General features: G+C 46.0%; 1 protein-coding gene across 4 annotated transcripts; it reads right to left on the bottom strand.

Moving 5' to 3' along the window:
* Nucleotides 1-5,933: 5,933 nt before the first annotated feature.
* Nucleotides 5,934-24,417, bottom strand: GJA5 (gap junction protein alpha 5). Of its 4 annotated transcripts, none has more exons than XM_084226603.1 (2): nucleotides 24,030-24,417; nucleotides 5,934-8,750 (listed from the first exon to the last, which is right to left on the bottom strand). In XM_084226603.1, exon 2 carries the CDS (start codon nucleotides 8,701-8,703, stop codon nucleotides 7,591-7,593), a length of 1,113 nt encoding a protein of 370 aa, XP_084082729.1. In that variant the 5' UTR covers nucleotides 8,704-8,750; nucleotides 24,030-24,417; the 3' UTR covers nucleotides 5,934-7,590. The 4 variants fall into 4 exon arrangements, with proteins under 4 accessions (XP_084082729.1, XP_084082730.1, XP_084082728.1 ...); XM_084226604.1 differs by having other exon boundaries at nucleotides 24,036-24,416; XM_084226602.1 differs by lacking the exon at nucleotides 24,030-24,417 and adding an exon at nucleotides 18,806-18,951.
* Nucleotides 24,418-25,523: the final 1,106 nt, after the last annotated feature.

Below are 25,523 nucleotides of genomic sequence, written 5' to 3'. Positions count from 1 at the left end.
GGAGTTAATGAATATTGCTAAATGGTTTGAAACAAACAGCAGCACTGTGGACAAAAAATAGTCATTATGAGCTGCAGTGTATCAACCACAGTGAATTTTTATCACTGATTTGTAGGTTTTAATGCTGGGGTGACTGGTCTGGCTGTTTGCTTAGTGTAGGGGAGAGGACCTTACCCAATAATTTACAATGGGGTCAGTAACTTCTTGGTACCACTGCACACCTTTTTAAATCCCATCACAATAATTAGAAATTACCTCATCCCTAGACTGTGCTTTCCAACTGTTAATTAAAATATTACTTCTCATTGTAAGAGTGCTTCTGTTAGAAGAGCAGTCAGCTGTCAGAATTGTTGTTCCTTTTTGCAAGATATCAGGATTGAAATCCTTCTCACCTTCGTCTTGGAAAGTGAAACAGGGCAAGCTGCAGACTCCCACTGCAGGCCAGTCTGTGGTGCAGAGATGCTAGGGGTGACATGGGAGGGGACACTGCATGGAAGTACAGAGCAGCCAGGCCTGTCTGTGTCTGTGTCTGTCTGTGTGTCTGAGATGCTGTGGATATGGGGTGCTGTGAGGTGGATGTGCTCTGCAGCTCCACTGCTTGCTTAGAAATGTACCTGGTGTGATGGCAGCCCTGATTTGGGGTGTGGGAGGAGTGCTTTGGAGTGTGCCACATGTGCACTAGGGCAGGAAAAGGGATAAAGTATCTAATGTTTTTCCTTTGATGATCTGGAGCTCTCAGGTACCTCACTGTGATGTGCTCGAGTGGTCAGAGATATCCATCAGGAATCAGTGAGGATTATTCCAAGTTCTCTTTCATTTAATGAATGTCTTTGTTGTTGATTTAGGACTGAGTACTTTAATGAACTTTTCAGAAAGTCCTCAGATTTGGCATTTCTCTGGAAATGTCAGAGATTAATCTCGTGAAGCTAGAAATAGGGAGAGCAAAGTGTAGTTATATCCTAAGAAAATACAAGGCCACAGAGGGAAAAAAAAATCCAAAAACAGGTGAGAAAAGAGTTCTCATGATCTGCCAGGGTTGAAAAAAAAAATGAACTGAATGTGAAAAACTAATGTGAATTGGAAAAAAGTGCATTTTTCTGTGAATATGGAGCAAAGATGGTGGTAATTTCTGCTATGTATGTGTACCTAAGTGCTTTCTTGAATCTGGGCTGAAGTGGAAGAAAAGCAAGGTAGCTTGAAGAAAACATGGTTTCACTGGACTACATGATTTTGCAATGTCTAATTTTGGACACTTGTTTCTGAAAAGCCTTGCCTGTAGCCTGGCACATAATCAAACTGGTTTTGTCAGAAGCACTTTTCAACCTCAAACCTTGTTCCCAGGCTGAAGAGCTGGCACGGCATTTACTCCAAAACCCAAAAAAATAGCAGCAAATTTCTGACCTCAGGCTTGCCTCTTGCTGCTAATCTGATTCCTTTTAAGGGTAGGAGCTGGTGGTTAACATGATTTCTAGTGAAACCCTGCTTGCAGCTGAATATGAGAGTGTTGGGTTTTGCTGGGGCTGTTGATAAAAATGTCATGGCCACACACCCATATCCAGTTTCTAGGAAAATCTTACAATGTGTCTTTTGCATTCTTTATATTGTCATATGGCTGACCATCACTGACATGCCTTCCTAAGATTATGTTCATGTCCAATAAGAGCATGAAATTTAAGTCTCTCATGGGTCCCTACCAGTTAATTTTGACCCCTAGCTTGGCCCCATCTGCTTTACCCCTTCCTGTCTAAAACAACTTTAGCGTAAAGAGGAGCTCTTGCATATGAATAGTGAGTCACAAACCATGATTCTGAGTAATCCCTGAGCAGCTCCCTGCTGTGATCCAGCCCCAAGAGGTGGAGATGTCCTCTCAAAAAATAGCAGGGGTCTGCAGCAGACTTGATCTTGCTCCTGCAAATGCTGCAGTGGGGTTGTTTTTCTTGCCTGTCATGTGGCAGCCTAAGAGAGTTTGTAATACAGAAATGAAAAGAGAAAAAACTGCCTAATCTTCTAATAAAATGTAGCCACCTCGAGGGAGGAGAGTGGCTTAATGTAGCAGTCCTACAGGCCTTAGTCAGGGAATAATTTTAAAGGAATATGTAAATATTGCAGCTTTTCTGCATTTTGCTTTCTGACTTGCTCTGGGGGAATACTTTCTTCCAATATATGTGAAATGATTGCTTTTATTCCCCCAGAGACCAGTGGGTTTGTGTTAATGGGTTGGCTGTGAAGCCTGGCATGTTAGAGGACAGGGGAGGAGGTTTTATGCTGGTGCTGCAGTGTGTTCATAGAATCACAGAATCATAGAATACCTTGGGTTGGAGGGAACCTATCAGGCTCATCAAATCCAGCTCCTGGCCCTGCACAGGAGAAGAATCACATCATTGTCCAAGCACCCCAAGAATCACATTATTGTCCAAACACTTCTTGAACCCTTGGCTTGGTGTTGTAAGCACCATTTCCACCAGGCAGTACATTATGGTTCTCTTAGGTGTTTCCTATTACTAATCTAAATGCATTTAATTGTCCTTAAAATGTCTTTTAGTGAGTATTTATTGCATAAAATCTCCAGTGGAAGTGTGTTGTTTGGTTTGTGATTGGCTACACAGCACTAGATTGGTTACACAATATTATTCGTGCTTCCTGAGGGCTGGAGGAACACAGAGCTGCCTCTGGGGTGGATCTTGGCCCATATGAATTTAAAATTTGGTTTCCTTGACTGACATTTACTTTCTGAGTGCTCTGTTGCCCGTCAAACTCAATTGCTCAAAGGTCTGTGGGAAACCAGTGGTGGTATGTGAATGTGGCCTCAGCAAATTCATTTTTAAGAATGTGAACCAATGTTCACTGGAGGAAAAATGAAGCATTTCTGCATTATTTGGCTGCAGTGAGTCTTACAAGCTCATTTGATCCTCCTTCTTTTTCTGTCATCAGATTTTCATGACAAAGTTATATATGTATAGTATTAGAATTCCCGAGCTCCCCAGAAAGATCTTTAATCATCTAGACCATATAAGCAATGAACACTTCAGGCAAAAGCAAAGCTATTAATTTTGCACTTCAAAGTCACAGTTTTTTCCCCCTACAAAGTGTATCTTATAGAGCTGCCACTCTCCATCCTCATTCTCAGTCTATCCATACCTCTGGTGCCCCGCTAACCTGAATCACTGAAATGTTCTTTATTCACAAATGTGTGCAGAACCTGCCATCAGCCCTGCACAGGATCCCCTCCTGTCACCTCTGCTGGGAGGAGGTGCTGGATTCCCTCAGGGGCACTCAGAGCCTTCTGGCATGGTTGCTGTGAGCCTCCCAAGGGAGCTCCCCTGGGAGCAGCAGCTCCCCTTGTGCCTGTGTTAGTTCTACGCTTCCCAGGAGGCAGCAATGCCGGCAGGGAAGCTGCTCTGGAGTAACCTGCCATTGCTGTGTGTCAGGCTCTCTGCTATGCTACGTTGCCTTTTTGAGTTCTGAATTTCTGCCTTCTTTGTAGTTTGGCCATTTGCAGTCCAGTCAAGCATGGGCTCATTCCTGTGAACACACAGTGCTTTTGTTCTTTGGGGTTTGGGTCTTCCTAATTCCTTGGCCTCAGTGATGTTTCATGGAAAAGTGTTTGAAGGGGGATTGTGCAGGCTGTCATATTCTTACCTATTCCCTTCTAACAGTCTGAAACTTTATCAGCACTGAATTTGCTTGAGTATTGTCTTGCCCACATATTCTGGAAGAGGAAACAACTTGCTTGACCCGTCCTCTAGATCAGCCATTACTTTTAAACCTCTCCCTCAATTTCTCCCTCAGATTTCTCTTAGCCTGCTCTGCTGTCCCACTGTGCTGTTCGTGGAGAAGAACTCCGAGGCATGACCTTGTCTCAGTTCAATACTTTATTAGTTTTGGCATTCTATGTATTTTTAAATATAGGTTTTCCTTTTATAGGATTAAGTATTTCTGCTTTAAAGGCTAGTTGAAACACGTTTCTCTGTCTTCCTATCTCAGGCTCAGCAGCTGATCAGCACAAGACTGTAGATCAGAAGTGACTTCTGGCTCCTTCAGAAATCAGCTAGAGGAGGAAGTGGTTTGAGGTGTGCTGACCAAGGAGATAACTGGGGTTGGCGTTTCTGTCAAATGTTGGTTCCAGCTGTTGCTGGAGAATTCACAGTTCTGAGAGTCTGAGCAGTCCCAGCAGGTAGAATTGGAGAAAAGAGGGGCAAGAACAGAATGAAAAGCTCTCAGGTTTCCTCTTTTCTCCTTCTCAGAGCATTGTCTTTGTAATGCTGCCATTTAAAGATTGAGTGCCTATCCAAGGACTGAATTTAATATGTAATGTAAAGTTGCTACTATAGGATTGTCTATCCATCCATCTGGTACAAAGCAATATATACTAAGTCTGTCTGAAAGGACAGGTCAGCCTGTAGTAAATGTGCTCCTATCATGGTGTGACAGCTTGGCCAGCCTTGACAGCAGGTTCCAAGAATCACAGCTTTATGGTCTGTCAGCTAGTGCAAACATCCATCCATCAAATATCCCCCACTTGTTATACCTAGAAGACAGAACCACGGAGGCATTAAGTAATGGGTGGCAGAGGGAAGTTATTTGCTTTGATACATTCAGTCTCTAGGATGAGAGAGAACTGGAATGGTTGTTGTCCCCTGGTCTCAAAGATCACCAAAACCCCCCCCCGTGAACTTGGTTGGATTACAGAGGTCTGAGACAGCACAGAGGAGATCCTTGTCCTCTTTTTTTCAGCTCTGCCTTGCCCTCCAGCAGAGACTGTAGCTCAGAGTTTTTAAAGTTTGGGCTATGGCTTGTTTTAAACCACAAACAGTTTATTAAAGAAGGTCTGTGTTCATGCTTAAGTGGCTTTACTAAACAGTAATGTCACTCAATAGCCAAGTGTTCCACGGGGTGTGCTCCTGACAGCAAGGTGGCACCCTAAGGGACAGACATGCTCAGGGCTGTACACATGCCAGTTAAAAAAACAGGGTCTGCAGGACCAATCCTGCCTTCTTGCTGCACTGTGGAACTGTGGCTGCTCAGCTGGCATCCTCACCCCTGAGCTGAAAACCCCCAAAACACAGCTCCTCAATCTTAAAGGGTGCTTGTATTTTCTAATGCAGTTAAAGGTCCTTGTCCCAGTGTCCTCATTGAATTCTGGATTCATTCTTTATGTCCCCTCTCGGGCTCCTTGCTGAGACCCAGTACTTTACTGGTCTCCAGCTTTTCAGCCTGCAGAGTCCCATGGGAGATTGTGTGGAGAAAGTGAAAAAGGGCACTTCCTTTGAGTTAACAGGGGGATCCAAGGCCAGAAGGAGGGAGCCTGTGAAAGTTGGAAAGTGGGAGAGCAAAGGATAAATTTCAGAGGAAGGATATAACTGAGGGAAGGAAAGGAATTTCTTTGGGCTGGGCAAATACATCTTGAGAGATTTGAGTACCCAAAGGACCTCTGCAGAGATGGTTAGCAGAGGATTGTCTCAAGGCCTTGTCTCTTAAAAAAGACTTCAGGGCTTGGTTACTGCATGGACAAGCAATCAGATGCATGGGGGACAGGTTTTGCTTCCCTCTTCCTGCTGAGTTGACTTCACATCACATTTGTCCTCTCTGGGAACAGAGGTGTGCTGGGACATGCAAGGAGATGCAGGGAGTAAGCCTTTGCAGGAGGGTGGAACCTCTGCTCCCTGACCAGCTCCTCCTTCCTTGGTAATGCAGAGGCAGGCAGGGTAGCTGGGGGGGTTCCTGTTAGCCAGTCAATCAATCAATCAATCAATCAATCAGTCATTTCCTGATATTTATTATTTATCCACCTGGCCAAACCCTCCCCTCATTCCTGCCGCTCTGGGCAATGGGAATTTTTGTGATCTCTGAGCAGCAGAGGCTGGTGGGCAGCCTGAACCCTGCTAGCAGCTCATTCTCAGCCATGTGAGAGGAGAAACATCCACAAGTAGAGATGGAGTTAGAACTTTATTAGGAGAAACCTAGAGACGACTGACTAAAATCTCATGTTAAGGAAAACACACACGGTCTTTTCAGGATTAAAAATTACAAATATATAAAAACTTACAAACAAAAACATGGTTTCCCCCATCTGAGTGTGAATGTGTATTTAAACGTACAGGGAGCTGTACCAAAGCTGTGTATCAGGAGCAGGGATTCACTTTCAGTGGCCCTGAGAGAGGGAATGGCTCAGTCCCCTCATCAGCTGGTCCCAGGCCATTTGCTTGTGCAGTCCAGTGTTGGGAAGCTGTGGCCTGTGTCTGAAAGGGCAGTGCAGGGTAAACAACAGGGAGCAGCTTGGCTCTGTTTAGCAGATCTTTAACAGAGGGACGTCAGCTCTGCACTGAGGAAATGTATCTGGAGTGGGAGCTGCCTGCAGACCTCACCCAGCAGACTCACAGTGCAGCCTCGGACCCCAGGGGCTGCTCTGAGGGGCTACAGTGGTGGAAAGACCCTGTCCATGGGTGATTTCTAGCACCATGTGTGCTAGGGGTGGAGTGGAGAGGATGGCCTGGGGGCAGAGCAGACACTTGCTGTGGGGACAAAAAACTTGTGCTGGCTGGCAAGCTTGAGAGAGCAGGCAGGAGCTGAATGATGTGCAGGGCCTGAGCAAGACTCTTTCTGCTTGGTGAAGTGTTTTGGTAGGTTGGTGAGAAGACACAGGCCGTACTTCTTCTGCAGATAAACAGAGGATGCTTTTCTCTCAAGTGGGCAGCTGGCAGCGCCCTTTCAGCAGAATTCAGATTGCTTGAAAGATGAGTTTCAAAAAGGGGAAAACCACTTTGTTTCTACATGATACTCATGAGATATCTGTTCTCACAGGAGAATCTCTATTTCTGGTGATGGATGTCTTGCTTAGGATTGATGACATAAGTATCTTGGGAAAATTGCCCAGTCTTCATCAACTGGTCATCTAAGTGATTTCCCTGGGGCCAGTCTGCTCTGCTGACTTAGGAATGAGGAAGGGATTCCAATGTTAGACATGAGGCAGCTGTGCACTGGGGACCACAGATGTCCTTATTTATGGGGAAGAGTTGTTATGTACACAGTGTCAAAAAATTCAAGTAGGATTTATTGTGTAGGTAAACTGGTATAAAATATCTGGGCTCAGGTAGAGAAAGGGAGGGTTAGAAAGAGCCAAAATGAAGCAGATGAGAAAATCTCTCTTTCAGAAAGCCGACTGGTGTGTTTCTGCTCCCTGCAGGTGAGAGAAGCTTCAGCTCAGTGTAACTGCCTAGCTGATGCTGCAAGTGTTGAATAGAGACCACAGAAGATAAAGAGGTTCAGTCAGTCTGTTGAATAGAGTGTTGCAGTGGACACCCACTGGGCAGGAGTCTGCTGGTCCGTGCTCTACCAGGCTAAGGGTGGGGAGTCTCTAATTCCTGTGTGTCCCATGATGAAAATACAGCTGAGGGCTTCATATCCCAAGACTGGTGTGTCTCTTCAGTGCCTGTGGCTGCCCTTGCCTTGAGCTGTGAGAGGTGCTGTCTGGACAGGATAGAGAGAGGATATTAAAAGAGGGAGGTTAGGGGAGAGAGTTTGGAGTCCACTTTGCAGAAGTTTTTCTGAGTGCTGGGACAGCTCCTTCTCCTCATCCCTGCTGGAGACAGGTCACACAGACAAATCATCTGACCTTGCCTTGCTGCTGGCACGGCTGGCCTTGCTGAGCCGGCGTTTCTCGTTGAAGTAGTTCTCGGGAAAGGCAGGTGCTGCACATTCACTGGCCACCTCTGGACTCTCCACGTAGCTGGACTTAATGAAGGGCCCTTCCCCAGCAGCATCCTCCTGGCCGTGGACCCTCTCGGTGGCGAAGTTGGCGGTGTTCTGCTGGGAAGCCATCTTGTTGCTGAAGGGGCTGATGAACTTCCCGTTGGGACTTGACAAGCACTGGTTAAAATCCGGGGGCGGGGTGTACATCTGTGCCCTCTCCGCCTGCGGGGCAGACTCCAGCCTGCCAGGGGCCGTGCTGGGGCTGGCTTTGTAAGACCTGGAGCACCTCTCTTTGGCTTTCTTCCAGCCCAGGTGGTACAGCTCGGCCAGGCTGAGGAAGAGGGAGAGCACTGCCACAGCCAGCATGAAGACGATGAACACGTTCTTCTCCGTGGGGCGGGACACGTAGCAGTTGACAGGGTGGGGGCACGGTGCCCGCTGGCAGATGTACAAGGTCTCCAGGAAGATCCCGTACAGGACGTACTGCCCCACAATGAAGGCCACTTCCATGGCGGTCCGAATCAAAATGCTGTACACGTAGGTGTTCAGCAGGCTGCCCCTGAGAATGATTTGGCCTCCTGCTTCATCCCAGCCAGACAGCTTAGTCTCCTTCTCTGCCACGGAGCACTTCTGCTGGTAGTATGTGTCACCACCGTTTTTGTTCTCTCGGGCCTCCATTTCTGCCTCCTTCATCTTCCTCTTCTCCTCCATGCGCACCGTGTGCATGGCGTGGCCCATGTACACCAGGGACGGGGTGGAGACGAAGATGATCTGCAGGACCCAGAAGCGCACGTGGGAGATGGGGAAGGCCTTGTCGTAGCAGACGTTCTCGCAGCCGGGCTGCTGGGTGTCACACATGAAGTCAGACTGCTCGTCCCCCCAGGAGGATTCCGCCGCCGTTCCCAGCACCAGCATCCGGAAGATGAAGAGCACAGTCAGCCAGACCTTCCCCACCACTGTGGAGTGTTTGTGGACCTTCTCGAGGAAGTCTCCCAGGAAACTCCACTCCCCCATTGCCGCTCACCAGGAGGGGTGAGAAGTCTCAAGAGCCGAGCGCAAGCCTGTGTTGGGAGAAAACAGAGAGTGGTTCTAAGGGGGGCTAGGAAATGCCCAGCTGGAAATGGATGGAGTGAAATGGATTTTTTTGTTTTCTGTCAGAGGAAATATTTTCATTTGCCCTGAAATGAATGAGGTCTGGTTTGCTGAAAACTGTATTTCACATCCCCTGGAAGCCTCGTGTTGTTCTTGGGATTTCTTTTTCTTTTTAAATTCAGCTACCGAAACAAAAAGCGATCTTTTTTTTTACAAAACTCATCTACAGCCTGCTAAATGAGTTCCCAAAACCTTGAGGGTGAGCCAGATTTATTTTTGATTCAAAAAGTCCTTTCACTCTGATCTGCATATTGCATCCTCCGTGGACTGGGAAGTTAAAGCAGCATTCATCTGTCTGTAGACTGCACTCTGGGAAATCCTTAGTGGGCTGATCCCCTGGGAGATAAGAGTGGAATCTACAGCCTGGCCTGAGCAGTAGCACTGTCAGATGTTGTCTTTGTGTAATACCTGCACAGCACCTGGAATGTGAAGTGTGTGCAGCTCTGGGTTTCCTTTATGAGCTCAGTGCCACCACTGAAGCACAGAGAAAACCTCTCTGTTGCCCACCTGCTCCCTGTCTGTAGGTTTTGCTCTGGTTTTGTAGTGTTTTCAGCTGTGTTTCATTTACAAGCTGCAAATGTTTAGGGGAGTGTAAAGACTTTGGTGGGCTGTGCCCGTTCTGGAAACCTAATCTGCTGCCACCCTGTCATGCCTCTCTGAGAGGGAACTGCTGCAAAATTTAAATGGTGGGTCTTGCTCCTTCTGCCTTTCTTAAATTATGAGGAAAATTTCATAGTTCAAATGAAAGAGACAAAGAAAAAAGCCTCCTTTGAAGTGCCTCCCCAGGACCAGGAGCTCCTGGGAAGCGCTGTTGGTAGGTGGTCTGATGACAGGAAAGGTTTTCTGGACTGGGAGTAAGATTGCAAAGTGGAAACGAAGGAGGGCCTGTTTCAGTTTTGTTTCTGACTGACTGACTGTTTCTGGCCAAGTCACTTAACCTGATGGATAAAAAGAGAACCGTGGGTTTAGTCCATCTTTTGTGGGGCTCTGTGGGAGTGCTTGAGCAGTCATTTGATCCAGTTATGCTCACCATACTTACCTTGCTATGGCACTGCAAAGCTCTCCCTGGTGAGAGTTAAGGGCTGGGTGCTATAAAGTGTGCACTATTACCTTGGAGCTAATGTCCTCCCACAGTAATTCTTTTGGAAAATAGTATTTTAATCATTACATTAAGTTAATGTAAAAATAATCATTGTAATGAAATATTAAAAATGCTAGTCAAGGTAAATCCCAAAGCCACAGGGACCAAATTGTTAACTCTCCTTTATTGTTCCTTGTCCTGTCTTTAGGAGCCAATTATTTTTATAGTGCAAAGAACATTTGTGGAGAGCAGACACTGTTAAAAGCTGAAAATTTACTGTAGCAATATTGTGTAGATTTCCTGTGAGCAAAAGCTGGAGAACAGATACACTTGTTGAGGGAAAAATATCCCCTCCTCTTGTTATGTGAGTGATATAATTTAATGTAACAGCACACACCGTAATTCATCCCATCCTTTGTTCCTGTGCTGTGTCCAGCTGCAAGGATGGATGGGACAAAGATCAAAAGTTGAATCTTCAAATTCCTGGTGCTGCTGAGGGCTGCCCTGGGGAAGGTGAGGATTGCTCAGGAAAGGAGACAGGGCAGTGGCCACTTGCTACCCCACCACCTGTAAGAAGCCATGTGAGCAGGGAGAAAGGACATACAGGAAGGAAAAGATGGGGTTTGGCTCTTTCCTGCCCTGGCAGGCAAGCTGCAATCATGCTGCTGGGGATCCTGGTGGCTGCCTGGCATATGCAGAAGCTTTGGTCTGCTGCCAGCCCAGAGCTGGAGGAGCAGTAACACAGAAAATCAGCTGGTCTTTCTGACTCCTCTCGTCTGCACTGGTGGAAACTGGTGAATGTGAGGGTCTGTCTTACCTTCTGAATGGCTTTGGTGCAGTTACTGCATTCTGGAGAAATTAGCATATGGCTTCATTCCAGGAGCACCAGGGGATTAAACACAGGCAGATAAATCAGTGATGGGAAATATTTACAGACTGTGGCACTGAGATCAGCGTGTTTGCTTTTTTTCCCCCAGAGTGCAGAGAAGGCAACCAGCTGCCTACAGCTCAGTGTTACGTGTTTCCAGCACCACTGTGCTGTAGCACAGCTGTATGTGTGGAATATTCCTTACAAGGCAACACTTTTCCAGGTGAGTTTATGTTGTTTACACATGCCTTTTCTTGTTTTACCTTGCTTGGTGGTGTAAATATGAACACAGTTCTCCCTAGCTGAGTAAAGGCTGTTTTTACTTACTGCCACAGGGAAGTACAATCACAAACTGAGCCCTTCTTCCCATCCAATCTACTGTGTGCAGGTTGTTTGGGGTTTTGCAACAGCTTGCTTTCCCCAGGGATGGCTACTAAGCCTAGACACTTGGAAATTGTAAAAATCAGGATGCGCAGGACACAAAGTAAAGCAAACATAAGTTCAAGAGAATCCAGAAATAAAAAATGTTACTGGGTGCAAGAAGAACAGAAATTTACCTGTCTCACACATGCACAGAATATTTCAAGAGGTGGTAAATGAGAAGGATCTGAGGCTGGTAGTCATGAGGCTTAGGCTAGGGACATTTCCTTTGCCCTCCCCTGCACAGACTGTCTAAAGAAGGGACTGCCCGGAGGTGCCTCCTGATCCTGCTACAGGCCCGTAGAGAGCTGAGGTGGCTGCTGCAAGGGCGTAGGTGGCCACAGGGGAACGGAGTTTGGAAACCAAGAGAAGGAGTTTCCCTCCTAGAACAGCATTTTTGGCTTAGACATTTGATACTTACTAGCGAGCTATTTTTGCAGCGCCAGACCAAGAGTCTTTGAGAGCATCTAGTTCTCTGCTGCCAGCAAGAAAAGAAGGATTGTCACCTCCTGACAGCTTTTCCTGGCTATGCAGAGCTGCCCCTGACCTAGCCTTTCTCCTCATAGCTTTACTATTCTTGGGAATTTTCCTCAGTCCCAGACTACTGTTGCCCTCACATGCTTTGACCTCTCAGCGTCTGAGCATCTACAGCCTTTTATATTCCTAGTTTGGGCTCAGTTGGACAAATCTCGTCTCACTCTGGTGTGACTGGGCAAAAAGCACCTCTGGGTATTTTTGTGGAGTCTCAGCACCTGGTGGAAGATGGTCTTGGCAGCAGGGTCATGCATATTCAGGAGCAGTCGTGGGATGTGCCACTGCCTTTCCATGCTTTTGGCTGGCAGCTTTCTGCTGGATCCCCACAGGAGCTGGGCACTGTCACAGGACCCTGGCAGCGGGAGAAGCGTGTGTGACACAGACCAGGGCAGCTTGGCACTAGCCCAGCACCGTGGCCAGCCCGGCTCAGTCATCACCTGGAGCGCCACTGAAGCTGAGGAAAACTGAGCATCACCCCACAGGCCAAGCATGGAGTCTGCTCAGCTCCGGGCTGCCTTGTGACTGCCAAATTCCACGATAAAAATACCCCAGCAGGGACGGCACCTGCTGGTACGCCAGGCAGGCTCGCCAGCCACGGGCTGCTCTCTGCCATTCCTTTTTTGCACTACCTTTATCTGCGGGAGGGGAAGTGTCTGTTGCCCTCTGAGCAGTTTTGCCCATCCTCTTGGCGATGCCACGTGCTCTGAAGGACAGGCGAGCATTTCACATCCCTGCTGCTCGCTCACTGTGGTTGGAGCTGGCCAGGGCTCTGATGAACAGCTAGCAAATCCACACCAGAGAGCCAGGAGGGCTGTTCCTGTGCAATCAACTTTATATGAGTTTATTTCCCTGGGGGTCACTAGGAAGAAAGTTTTCCCCTCTCTAGAAGACAGGCAAGACTATCAGCAGTGATATAAATAGCTGAGCTCAACACTTCAAGCTAGCTTTTCCCACAAGGAAGGTGACAGGAGGTCGCCATCTCTGCGGGATGTTTCTAAAATAAAGTGGAGAGTCTGATTATAACACTGTTTCTGCTCTCCCTTGCTGGGCTCACCTCTTCCCGGTGGCAGATCCCAGGGGCATGTGGAGAGGCTCTCCAAGGAAGGCTCCTTTGTGTGAGGGAAGCACAGCTCCCAGGGAGGGGGAAAGTATTGGATTCAAAGCCACTGCATTTTTGCTCAGTCTCTGTGATTTGCTCAATCAGGTACAAATGTGTGTCTCTGGGAATTAATGAGATTTCACAACAAAGTGGAGGGCCCAGGATGTTTTAAGAAGCTCTTATTCCAGACACATGGCTGTTTGTGGACACCATGCAAGAAGTGCATCCCCTCCAAGCTAGCGAATGAGGAGGCAGCTGTCCCCTCTGGGCACTGGGCACGTGAGCAGTGACATTGCAGTGGGGCATCCAGGCTGGCTGGGGCATGGTCAGTGCCCAGGAATTGCTCGTGGCTTTCCTCCCTCCAGCTGTGTTGTCTCATACAGGTCCAGGCCAGCATGAGCCACAGCAGATCATGGTGGGTGAGTGGGCAGAGATCTTTGCCCTGTGCTGACACTTGCTAGGCTGAACCCAGACAGGAGAGGAGCCCACAGTGCCAAACTGTGCACTCACAGCTGTAGGCACTTGGGAAGGACACTTCAAGCTCTGCTCTGGAGGTTGGTTAATGCTGCTTTACTTTAGGATATCCAGCCCCTTGTTAGTAGCCTCAGCATTCCATGCGGTGTAGATGTTGTCACCTCTATCTTGCAGATGGTGGTCACTGGGGTCCAGAAGGGACAAACTGCTTGTTTGAGGTCACTGTGTTAGAGACAGTTTGGGGACAGAGCTCAGAGGTTGTGACTTGCAAGATTGTGTCCTTTTTTCTACACAGCACTGCCTTTAAACCTCATGACAGCAATACAACACTGCTTGTATTGCACATTTGCTTCTACAGACCACAGCCCTTCTCTCCTGTGCCCTCAGACAACACTGACTTGGCTACCTGAAAGAAAACCCTGTCCTGCTGCCCTTCAGAGTGGGTACACCTGGCAGAACCAGAGATGTTTTGTTTTGTTTTGTTTTGCATTGTGGGAACACGTGGCTTACAGCATTAAATGATGAACAGAGTTAGAAATGCACTGTGCAGAGTGGGTGCAGTGCTTTGGATTACAGAGGATTTGTGATGCTAAAGCCCACCTCAGCAGGTATCTTTTTGTTCAAAGCTTACTGGCATTGGCTCCTTCCTATGGATATACAATGGACAAGCAACAACCTATTAGGCATTTTTGTCCAAACACCATCTCTCTGGCTTCATATATACACATATGCCTATGATAAGTTTCTGCCAGAACCAGGCCAGTTCTTTAGCCAAATTTGTAACTCTGATCTGCATATGAACCTGGAATAAATAGCTTTGTACTTATGCTTTTAAAGAAAAATAATTGACATGTTTGCATAGGTTCCATTCTATAGTTCCATTCATAGTTCCTTGGGTTCAAAGTCCTGCGTTGAGCCAGTATCAGAGTGATTTTGACTCTAGAGCTGAAATCTCATGGGAGAAGAAGAGCTCTGTGTTAACAGCTGTCCTAGAAGACAGACATCCAATGTTTCTTATCTTTCTGCGCCTCCCAAGTTCACTGTAAGTTCTGGAAGGGTCATACTGGTATCCAGACCACTGGCCCTACTTGTAGTTGCAGACAGCTTGTTATTCTTGACGAGGTGTGCTTTCCCTCTCCTCTCCAAATGTGGAAAATCTCAGAGTTCACGAAAAAGAGAGTGGGTGAGAAGATAAGGGAGTTGAATGACCCGTCACCTCCTGCACACACAGGGACAAAGACAGAGGGGAATCACTCAACACCTTCAAGTGTGTACATCAGGGATGTGTTACACACACAGATGATAATAATATGTAGAATATTTTCATCTGAAGTGATAATGGAAGGTGCAGACTCCCAGTCAGTTGAATTTTTATTAGTTGTCTGTCCAGAACATCTAATATTCCTCCCCATGTGCTTTCATATATCCAGATATTAGGGCCAAGCTCTGCCTGGTCTAATCTCAGGAGACCAAGAACAGAAGAGACCTTGAACTCAGATGAGTCAAGCTGAGGGATGAATTTATCCCACTATTTTTGAAAAGCTGGCATCAAATAGATAGAGGTATCCAGGCTTACATTTAAAAAGCAGGGAGCATCTTCTAATTCTCTTGGGATTCTGAATTTGCAGATGATACTAAACTGGGCAAAATAGAGATGAGGAGATAGGAAAAGAGGGCACAGGGAAAAAAAAAACAAACTGAGAAATTTGGGGGCTGCTGTAGTAAAAGCTGTCCCTGAGCTCTGCTGAGAGAAGCTGATCTCAAGCACTGCTCAGTCTGTGGGGAAGGCTGGTGTATGGAGATGTGCAGGGATGGCAGGCCTCACACTGGGCTCAACATAGCAACAATTAAACCTACCCATGTGATTTTAGGCTTGTTCACAGACTGCATGAGATGCAATTCATTATAGTGTTGAAATAAAACAGACTGGAGAGGTAATGGGAGGAGAGAGCTCTCATTCAGACTTTTCCCATCCTTTCTTCCTTCTTCTCACCCCAGTATCCCCTTGCCTAACAGTTCCCTGTGGTTTCCTTACAGTCATGCTCCCCCAGAGAGCGTTGCCTCAGTTTTTGGGCAGTTTTGACTAGCTAACTCTGTACAGCACCCAAATTGCTAATTCTTTCAGCCTTAGAAAGGGGACATCTTCAGCAACTATCTATTTCCCACTTATTACTACCTTGTCAAATCTCATTTCTTCTTTCTTTCCAAAAATCCGTAGGATTGTTTTCACACTCCAGCCTCATTGCTATATCCTTGCCTCAGTCTGGCTATGTGAGTAGATTATTTTTTGTACTTGGTGTATGCACCATATATATATGCACAAAAACACACCCCCCTTTGAATCCAGCTAATACTAAATTGGCAAAGCCCAGCAGTAGGGAGTTAGGAAATGCTGGGGTTACTGTTCTCAGTAATCTTAATTCAATCTCTTTGTGCCTGTGCCTCTTAGAGTCCTTAACCACATCCTCACATTGTCACCTCATTCTTTGCACAGGATGCCTGCCTTGTTCTGTGCCAGCCTGGCGGGGGCTTTCTTGAGCAGCAGCTATTCAATGTTTTGTTTTCTCCTCATTGTTCAGTGGGTGGCCTGTGCCTCATTTACTGTACATTATTCAAGTCCAGCTCTAAAGAGAGAATTATTAGTTTCCTCATGGGTTTTCCTATGGCTTTCATCACAACAGTATCTGATCGCTTCACAATTATAAATCTACTTACTTTCATTACCACCCAGAGGTGAGGAGATGGTGTTAGATCAGCTGTGCAGCTGAGGGACTAAGGCAGTGAGAGATTAAGATAAAAACTGTTCATTAATTTTGGAAGCTCTTTGGTAATGTGGTTAATCTGTTGGTGCTTTTCTTCCCAGCGTACTTAGCAGTATATAATGTGTATTCAGAGCAGAGCTCTGTCTGGTTCGTGCTGGAGTGGTAGAGTTTATCACTTCCACCAGTTGCACCACATGTAGAAGTCAGATACCCAAAAGACAAGAAATGGGCATTTGTGGGGAAATGTAGCTTAAGTGATTTGTCTCCTCATGACAGAGGAAATTGGACTAAGAAGCAAGAATTAACCCCAGTCCTCTTGGATAGCTTTATCTGACTATAAACTGGAGACAGTTTTTCTCCCATCCCATCTCCCTCCTTTCTTCACCAGACATTTGAGTGCAGCAGAAGACCCTGGAGCTCTGCAGGCATCACCCTTGCCAGACTGCTTCACTTTCCAAGCCACCCTGTGCCCTGACCAAGGCATCTGTCAGCTTTTCTGCTTCTAAGGGAGAGCAGTTTCATATGGAAATTCTCAGCCATTCTCAGAGCATGTCCATAATGACATAAAAAATGGAGAAAGGCAGAAATATAAGTGTAAACCCCGTGGTTCTGCATAAAAACCCCCTGACCCCTCTTCAAAGATACACTAGAGAGACTTAAAAGCGTGCATCTCTCTGCTCATTGCATGCTGTGTGGCATGAATATTTCTTTGTTTCAGAGAAGAGCTAGCATGCTGAGTATCGCTCACAGAGATCTCTCTGTTGCTAATCGATAGCAACAAAATTGATCTCCCCCCCAAATATTGAAGTCTTTCTGTTGTCTTCTGGGAATTATTTCTAATTTTAAGCCTCTATCTTTGTGCCTCATACAACAGAACCCAAAGCGTGGAGCAGTCTCCAAACTGTGCTCCCTAATGGCATAGGGTAGTGCCGAATTACTCATTCCTCCTTGTCTGTTTGCAATGCTGCAAGATAAGTCAGAAAGTGGGCAAATGTGTGCAGAATGTGTGAAATCTGTCTGAAAGTCAAAAAGAGAAGAGAGGCTAAGGTATGAAGTTCTGTATTTTCTGTCAGAGCTGAAATTTTTAAATGCACATATAATACTAAAAATATTGTGATAATATATACTGTTGAGTGGAAAAAAAAACCAAAACAACAACCATCCCCAAATACTTATAGTAACAGGAATACTTAACATAGTTCCCAAGCGACAAGAGCCTGACAAGTATTTTAAACCCTGAAGCCTCAGGAATTCTCCTAAAGTATTGCTCTGCTCCCAAGGAAAAGGGGAACAAAGTTAGAAATGTGTGCTTTTCTCAGAGTAGGTTTTGAAAATAGCAGCAAATGCAGAATTTTTTGGCTCCTGATACAAATGCTGAATACTGTGAGGCTTCTGAATAACTGTTTAAGCTGCTCCTAGCTGCACACACATATTGTAACAACATCTAACACACATGTTACATGCATGAAGTTCTTTAAAGAGAGGAACACGTAGGCAGGAGTAGGGGAAAACTTTCATCCACACTGCTTCACCAAGGAATTTTGATAGGTTTATTATAATGGAGGGAGACTTCAAATGCTTAAGGCTCATTCAGCACAGGACTTTTTTAGCCAAGGTTTGTCCAGAAAAACCACTTATATGAACATCTAAAGGTTGTTACTTGTTGGCACTTGAGGGACAGGGGCTCTGCCTCAGTTTACCCAAGTTGTTAAAACCAGAATGCCGCAAAGCTCCTTAGACATGACAAATGGACAGCCAAACAACTCTTCATGAAGTCAAAGGAGCCACCACAGATCTGAGGTGGCAATTAGTCAGCAACCTTTACACTCTGTGAGATTGCCTCTTTCCAGGTGGGTGTATTCCAGGGGTACTATATTCTCAAGGTGGGCTATTCTTTGAAAAAGCAGTGATAAATGTAATTGCAAACTATTCCAAGTACAAAAAGTAGGGGGGAAAGTTAGGAAGGCAAATAAAAAGAAGCAGCAGCTGCTGGTGTGGTAGAGGACATTTGTCCCTTCAGGTCTGTGTGCCTCCTTGCTGAGGCTGCCACAGGCAGTGCGGGGATGGAGGAGAAAGGCATTCATTCCCTGGTGGCGCGCACAGAACGTGTGACTGCGAGATACCAGCTAGGCACTTCTCTACACTGGAGTTACATTCCCAGGCTCCATGTCACACGCCAGCCAGGACACAGTACTCTCAAGGAAAAGAAACTGCAATATTTTGAAAGCATCCTGCGCAGTTCAGAATATAGGCGGTTAATGCAGACACTTGATAAAGAGTTTATACCCCGGGAGCCTGTCCTAGGTAAGAATTCCCTTCACCACTGTCCCCCGAGCAGCATGTTGAAATGGGATCTGTCAGAAATGACAATTTGCACTTTATACTGTCTGAGGGAGGATGTTTGGGGCTCTTATCGTGCTTTCCTACACATTGGAATCTATTGGTATCTATGTTCATCACAGGGAAGTTACTTCTTAATTCTGTAGCTGCCTGTGGTAAAACAATTACATTTTTAAAATGTCCCAAGCCCACCATGTTACTAGTGGGAATGTTTTACAGAGAAAATGAAAGAAAAGTAAATTTCTTAAGTTATTTTTTGGCCATCCTTCTTTTCCTGCCTCCCCAAATCCCTTTTTCCCCTCATGCTCTTTTCCCCTTGAGTGTAATAACTTGATCTACCATCAGCACTTCTGCAGTTCTATTATTTCCCCCTCTAGGTTGCTTACCTGATTTTCAGTGTCTTGTCTTCAGTCTCCTTTCCTTGCTTTAGCACCTTCCCTTTTTGTAGTGAAGTTGAACTCCTCGTTCTCCTCAGTTGCTTCGTTTTATTCCTTTAATATGGTTCTCTCTCTCCCTCTTCCTCTCTTTTTCTCCACCCCCTTTCTGTGTCACTGTCTTCCCCACTGCCTCTCCGCCTTTCCCCCTCTTCTTTCTTCACCTACTTTTCTTGTCTCTCCCACCCCCTCCAGACTAATCTTTCTATTTTCAAACCTGGTTTCCTGTTGTTTTTCCTTTAAAGACCATGGATCTCATTCCTCCCTCTCATTCTCAGCCTCTCCCTGTGCCACCCTCCTCATGCCGACAGGATGCATTCGCTGCTGGCTTCGCGCAGTCCCTTCCAGCCACTGCTCCCACTGCTCCTTTGCACATCTTCCCACAGATAACACTCTAAGCCTTCCCCAAATGAAAAGAGACAGCCTTGCCCCACAGTTACACCAGCCAGACCCTGGAAAGGTTTTTCCACGCAAGACAAAAGACAGTTCAACTGACAAAGGACATATTTCGGACTTGCTCAAGCTTAATCTGGCAAAGCAGAGTTCATGTGGAGTGGGGTGTTCCACCTCTTCAAATCATGCAGAACTTGCTCTGCTGGCCTGGACCAGGGGCCCAGCACAGCTGCAGCCTTGTCCTAAAGGGCACCAAATGCTTCCCAGAGACTTTTTACATGCCCCCTTACTGATAAGTAGAGAATAATCTGCCTGTCAAGAGAGGTGTTTTTTGTCACCCTACCACCACCTCCCTGCACACACAGTCAGACTCATGAGAGTTTGGGCCTCTCTTAAAAATGTTTTTGACATATCAAATGTCTGAAGGTCTTGTATTTCATGTGTGTGTGTCAAGCTGAGCCTCTGATTCCGGCACATCAGGAATGGCCCAGTGAGGAGGCAGAATTAGAGATGCCTTCTGGCTTTGATAAATGTCTCAAAGAATCTGTGGTAGGAGAGTGAGATTTGCACAGAAGACTCTGCTGACCTGAGAACCAACTTGCTGCACTCAAGCTTTGGTGATTATCTCTCCAGCAATCCTGCCCAGGCTAGATATCTCCCACCCAGAGCATTGCCTCGTGGTCTCTATGCATCAGTGAGTGCAGATCATGAAACAAAAACAGTCCAAGGACTAAGACACAACGCTGGCAACTCTTCTAATAATTTTTCTCCTGCTAATTTACCACCTCCTTTAGTCACCAGATTGAAAGCCAGTCTACAAAGGGACAGTTTTACACAGAGGCTCTCTCTGGAAGCGTGTCCTGTGTGTACACTCTCACTCTGAAGTTAGGAGTGCAACTCCTTTCCAGGAGGGCTGTATCCTCACTGATGGTTAGTGCAGGATGCAGGACAAAGAAAGCACAGTAAATTCCCACAGCAGCTCAGTAACCTCCTGGTATGGAGACATGTATAGTCACCTGCTGCTTCATTTTTAACTTTATTGAAAGCCCTTCTGTGGCTTTTAAGAAAATGGAAATGTTTCTGGAGTTGTTTCTCCCTCTCCTGTGTGGCAGTTGTGTATCTGCAATGGAAATTCATGGGAAGGAGAATATCATTCCAGCTTTTTGTCTTTATAATTTCCACGATGCATTATTATGTAAACTCATGTTGATTTTATGCCAGTGAGATTGTCAAGGAATTCATCATAGAAGTGTCCAAAAAAAAGGTGTTAATAATACAGGTCCAGCTCACAGATGGCTTTGGGATAGGCTAGGGATAAGGCTTGTCAAGTGTTTTTCACATGCTGTAGAGAGACAGGTCCTGTGAGAGAGCTGTCTGAAATGCACTCACCTCCCTGCATGGCTGACACTTTGCTGTACACTCAGGGTGATCAGGTCTGATTCTCCCTGCTCACACCTTTGTGTTTCCTGCCCAAGGCTTGTTCCTGAGCGGCATACAGAGGTAATCCCAAATCCAGCAGATACAGTCTGGTTCTGCTGAATGGATGAGGGAGGGGAGAAGGTTTCTGTCCAACACACGCATGATGCGCAGGAGGTACCTGTTGAGAGCTCTTTTTGTTTTGGTGCTAATGGTAACTCTTTGGGTTTTGATGCACAAAAAGGAAACGGTAGAAGGCAGACAGGGAGACAAAAGATAGAAAGGGGAGTAGAGATGTTGTATGGATACTTCAGCCAGCCCCTCAATGTGTCATGCCTTCTCTACTGCACCCTCTTCAAGGGAAAACAGAGGAGTCCTGGCAGCTTCTCCAGCCCATCAGCTAGAAAAATAGCTGGTTTGCTCAGTCTTTAGCAAGGAAGAAGGATTTTGACTCCCGTCCCCAAGAGCTGCAGTTTTCTGTTATGCAAAACTTGTCTGACTTAAGTGAGGAGAGCAAGTGGAAGAGATTGCTGCCCCAGACAGTAGGAATGAGGAGAACAGCTGACAGTTTGCAGATCACAGCAGTTTGTGATGCTGTGCAAGGCATTTTGAAGGAAAGCAGAAATAAAACCAGGCGGGAAAGGGAAAATAAAACAACATGTACTATCTTTTGATCAAAACTTAGCTTTCTTGGATTAGGATTCCTGACCCCCTAGGTAAAAGAAACAGAGCAGCCCTTATCTACCTGGAGTTCAGTAAACTGTATGATATGGTGTCCCAGAAGAAGCAAATTAGTGTAGAAGATTCAGCTGAAGAAGACAGGGATTATTAAATAAATCCTCAAGTGAGTAAGAGACTGACAGAATTGATACACCAGTTCCTTAATAGGTTGAAGGGAAATTATCTGTGAGGCTGCTTAAAGATTGCTCTTAGGACTGATCTTTTTTTAATATTTTTGTTAATTACCTTGGCACGGAATGTAGAAACATTAATGAAATCTGCTAGTGAAACCAAGCTGGGAGGTATCATGAGGGCAGAGGTGGATTCCAGCACTGCCAGAGCTGAAGGCTCTTTGTGACTTGAGTGATCAAGGTGAGGTTAGGTGGGAGAATGCAAAGTCACACACTAGGAACTTGTTTGAGAGTAACAGGAATCTCCATCTCACAGGGGAAAGAGATGGAGAAAGATGGGGGAAGTTCATGGTTCAAAGGAGGAGGAACCAGCAATGCTACATGGGGGTGAAAAAGGCAAGAAAATTTTGAGGATGTAGCAGCATTTCCAGTTGCAGTGAGTGGAAGGAATGTCATCCAAGAGGATGAGACTTCTCCAAAATAGTGTCTGCAGTGCCGCTTCCCCACATGCAAGGAGAATATTCAGCCTGGAGCAGGTGCAGAGGAAGGCAGCGGGGTGGTCAGAGGGATGGAAGGTGTCTCAGCCAACAGTGTGTTTACTTATCAGTCACAGCAGTGACTGCACAGAGATATTTGAGCTGATTTGAAAATAGATGTGCTACCAGTTTGAGCTTTTCAGCATTAATTATTTTGCACTGAATTTCATGCTAGTGCAGCTACACAAAGTAATTAAACCACGGTGTGATGTGCCTGCAGGGTGAATACTATAAGGGAGCTTAGTTACTTAGTCTGGCAGAACAAAGGTTAAGAGAGGAGAGATTTGCTGCCTATAAATACTTTTAGGGATTGGGGGTTGGGAAAGTAAGTGCTCAGGAGAGAGCAGAGCTGCATAAGCTAAAGGACAATGTGGCACAAGAATAAATAGATATAAATTGGCCATGAATGAATTTAGGTTGGAAATCAGAAGGTTTCTAAGCAACAGAGCAGGCAAGGAGGTGCTGGAACAGCATTTTAGCGGCACAAGTTAGGGTGGAAACCTAATGAGATTTAGGACAGAGTTTAGTAAGTTTAGAAAAGGCCATTTGGTTTGTACTTGCCCGTTATTCAAAAGGATTGAACCTGATATGCCAAGAGGTCCCCTTTTCATTCTATTTCCTGTACTGGCCTTAGTGCCATAGCAGATCTTCACCCTTGCATACAAAGCCAGGTAAATTTGGAGCAGAGTTTGTGTGATGAGTTTTCCAGCACTGATCCCATGGATATTTAATGGAGGGATTCACTCTGTGCCTGAGATTTAAACAAACAAAAAGAGCAAGCCAAGAGGATGCCTGGAGAAGATCTGCAGATATGCAGAAGTACAGATGAGAGCTCACATATTAAAGAGTTTCTTCACAAAAAACAGGTGTTCCCAGAGCATCTGGCTTTGCTAGAAGGCTGTTTCCAATGCAGCTCTTGAGATGTGAAAACTGAAAGAGACTGTCTGAAGGGAAAATGTCTTGTCCATTCCTGCCATTACTGAGGACTTTTGTCCTTGAGGAGGATGTCAGGTTTACTGCATTGGGAAATTCAGAGAAAAACACCACCCAACTGTGGTTGAGTTCATCTCTGCTGCCTGGCCACACCACTGCACTTATTCTGGGTCTTCATCATGTTCCATGCTGGACAGGCACCTCTCTAAAGCACCTCAGTACCTTCTCCAAAGCACCAAAGGATGGTACCTTCCTGATGAAACATTTTATCTCAAATCCCCATGCACGGATATGATTGAAACAGAAGGCCAGAGAGGGAAGTTCTCTCTTTTACATTAGGCCTCTGGAGACAGTTTGAAGGCATCCTCCAGCAGGAGGCAAATTCCCAAGGACAGGCTGGGCCCAAGGGAAGAGGAGTAGCAAAGGCCCCTGAATAAGAACAGTTTTATAGTTACAGTTCCTCATTTAGTAACAATCCCAAATTATTCCATATGGATGGATGTTTTCATCTTCCCAACCCAGAGTACCATACCAGCACAGAGTGAGAAAAGAGGAAACAAGAAACATCCAGTTGTGAAACATCACTCTGTGTCAGACTCATTTTCCAGTAAACTTTTCAGCAAGAAAAACTGGAAGAGGTTTTCATCTCACTGAGGAGAAATTGCCATCTATCCCAAAGTAGATGCTCAGCTGTCAGCTTTATGTTACTGGAAACAAAGTACTGCCCTCTCACCCCTCTGCCTCTGCTTCTCAACTCTGCAGCATCTCTGAGTAGTTGAGAAGTGCTTTGCAGATGATAATGAAATTGCAGCTCCTATAAACACCTTCCTTGTTTTACAGGTGGAGGAACCAGACTGTGGAGAGCATAAAGGATTTTTCCAAAGGACCAGCAAGTAATTTTAAAGCAAGGAGTCCTCATCTACCTAGCCACCAGACATTGCTCTTGTCCTGCAAACCTCCAGCTGGATGAACTGCTGCCTGACAGAAATATGTGTGTGCACACATATTCATAGATACGTTTCCAAAAGAAGAAAAGAAAGAACAGACCTTTACCTCTTTTTTGCTGAGCCTGCACAGGTAGAGAGAAGAGCAGGTTGACTGATGGGTGGGTGAGCTTTAGCACAGCCCAGCTCTGTGCCAGCGTTGGGCTCCCAGAAGAGATCCTGAAGGGTCTGAGCAGGCAGGAGCTCAGCCTGTGCCTGACACTGTCTCACTGGCTGGAGATCCCCTCCAGCCTGGAGGACCAATGCTGGGGGAGACTCACTCCTGAGCTGTTCCTGACATGCACTGGCAGCTGTCTGCCTGCTATTCTTTTAAAGGGTCTTCGTGGATCAGGATAAAATGTGATCTTACGCAGGCGGCATTGTGAGCACAGCTTGGCTCAGGTTCAGCTCTTCCTCTGGCTCCCAGCTACTCTATTTTTATTGAAGGAATTTGAGGCTATCAGAAAGGAAGTCAAATTGTTTTAGGAAAACAATAGAAAAGCAACTTGAAGTTTATTAGCTTCCTGCCCAGGGCCTGTGACCAACTTGTCAAACTTATTAGAGTGATGGCAGAACTATTTATTTAAAAGGGCTAGCTACAGGACCCACAATTTCATTCCTGTTTGGGCCTTAGTGAAAACAAAGGAAAGCCATAAAATAATATCTGAAGGGAGCAGATGGCTAACTGGTAAATGGTGTGAGTAAGGTTGGCCTGTGAGCCATTTGTGATGTTCACCAGTGCAATGGCTTTTGTGGGATTTGTTATCAAATGAATGGATCAAATTCACAGGCCAGTCCCATCACCCCAAAATTCCTTGCTGTGGCTCAAATTTTCAAGTGGAAGCCTCACACCTAAGAAAACAAATTTGGCAGGAAAAGCTCTTCATTTAGAGCCGCTGAAAGGAGCGAAACAATGCAGCAGGTCTGCAGGAGAGCCAGGAATAGAGCCCAGGTGTCCCCGACCCTGTTGGACTGCTGGAGCCCCTGGAGTGCAAAAATTATTTATATCCTTCAGAAGCAGCTGCAGTCTGCTTCCCCATCCAGCTCCCCCAAAGCAGCCACACCATGAAGTCATGCTGCCACGTGGCTGGTGAGAAGAACGGCAGCCAAACCATCAGAGTCACAAAGTGTCTGTGAGCCTGAGCCTTCCTGAGGAGCCTCGTGGTTTGCAACGAAACAAGAGGAGAATGAAACAGGTAAATGAGAAGCATTTGCAAATTCTCCCCATTGCAAAGCCACATCCCTTGTTCAGAGGGCCCTCTGCTAATTGAGTGTTTAACCAGCTTCCAGGGAGGATATAGGAAGAACTCACCTCTCCTTTCGGCAGTGCAGTCTCTGGGAACTCAGGCGCTGCGGTACTGAGCTCGCAGAGCTTTGCACAGCTCAGTAACCACTCCTCAGATGAAAGGAAGAAGAGCCCACCTCAAAAATTCTCTTCCTTCTTCTCCTCATTAGCTTAGCTAAAAGCAGGAATGCAAAGCGGCAGTTTTCTCTGAGGCCTGGGGCAATAATGCATCTTGTATTGGCAAGTGATAGAAGATCTTGGTTTATATGTTCC

Source organism: Fringilla coelebs (genome assembly GCF_963513975.1).
Source record: "Fringilla coelebs genome assembly, chromosome: 2".
Classification (NCBI taxonomy): domain Eukaryota; kingdom Metazoa; phylum Chordata; class Aves; order Passeriformes; family Fringillidae; genus Fringilla; species Fringilla coelebs.
Note: the sequence above shows the minus strand (reverse complement) of the source record. Positions and strands in the feature narration are given on the sequence as shown.

Bases quoted from the DNA above. Each gene is read 5' to 3' on its own strand.
- GJA5 (XM_084226603.1), bottom strand. From the start codon at position 8,703: ATGGGGGAGTGGAGTTTCCTGGGAGACTTCCTCGAGAAGGTCCACAAA.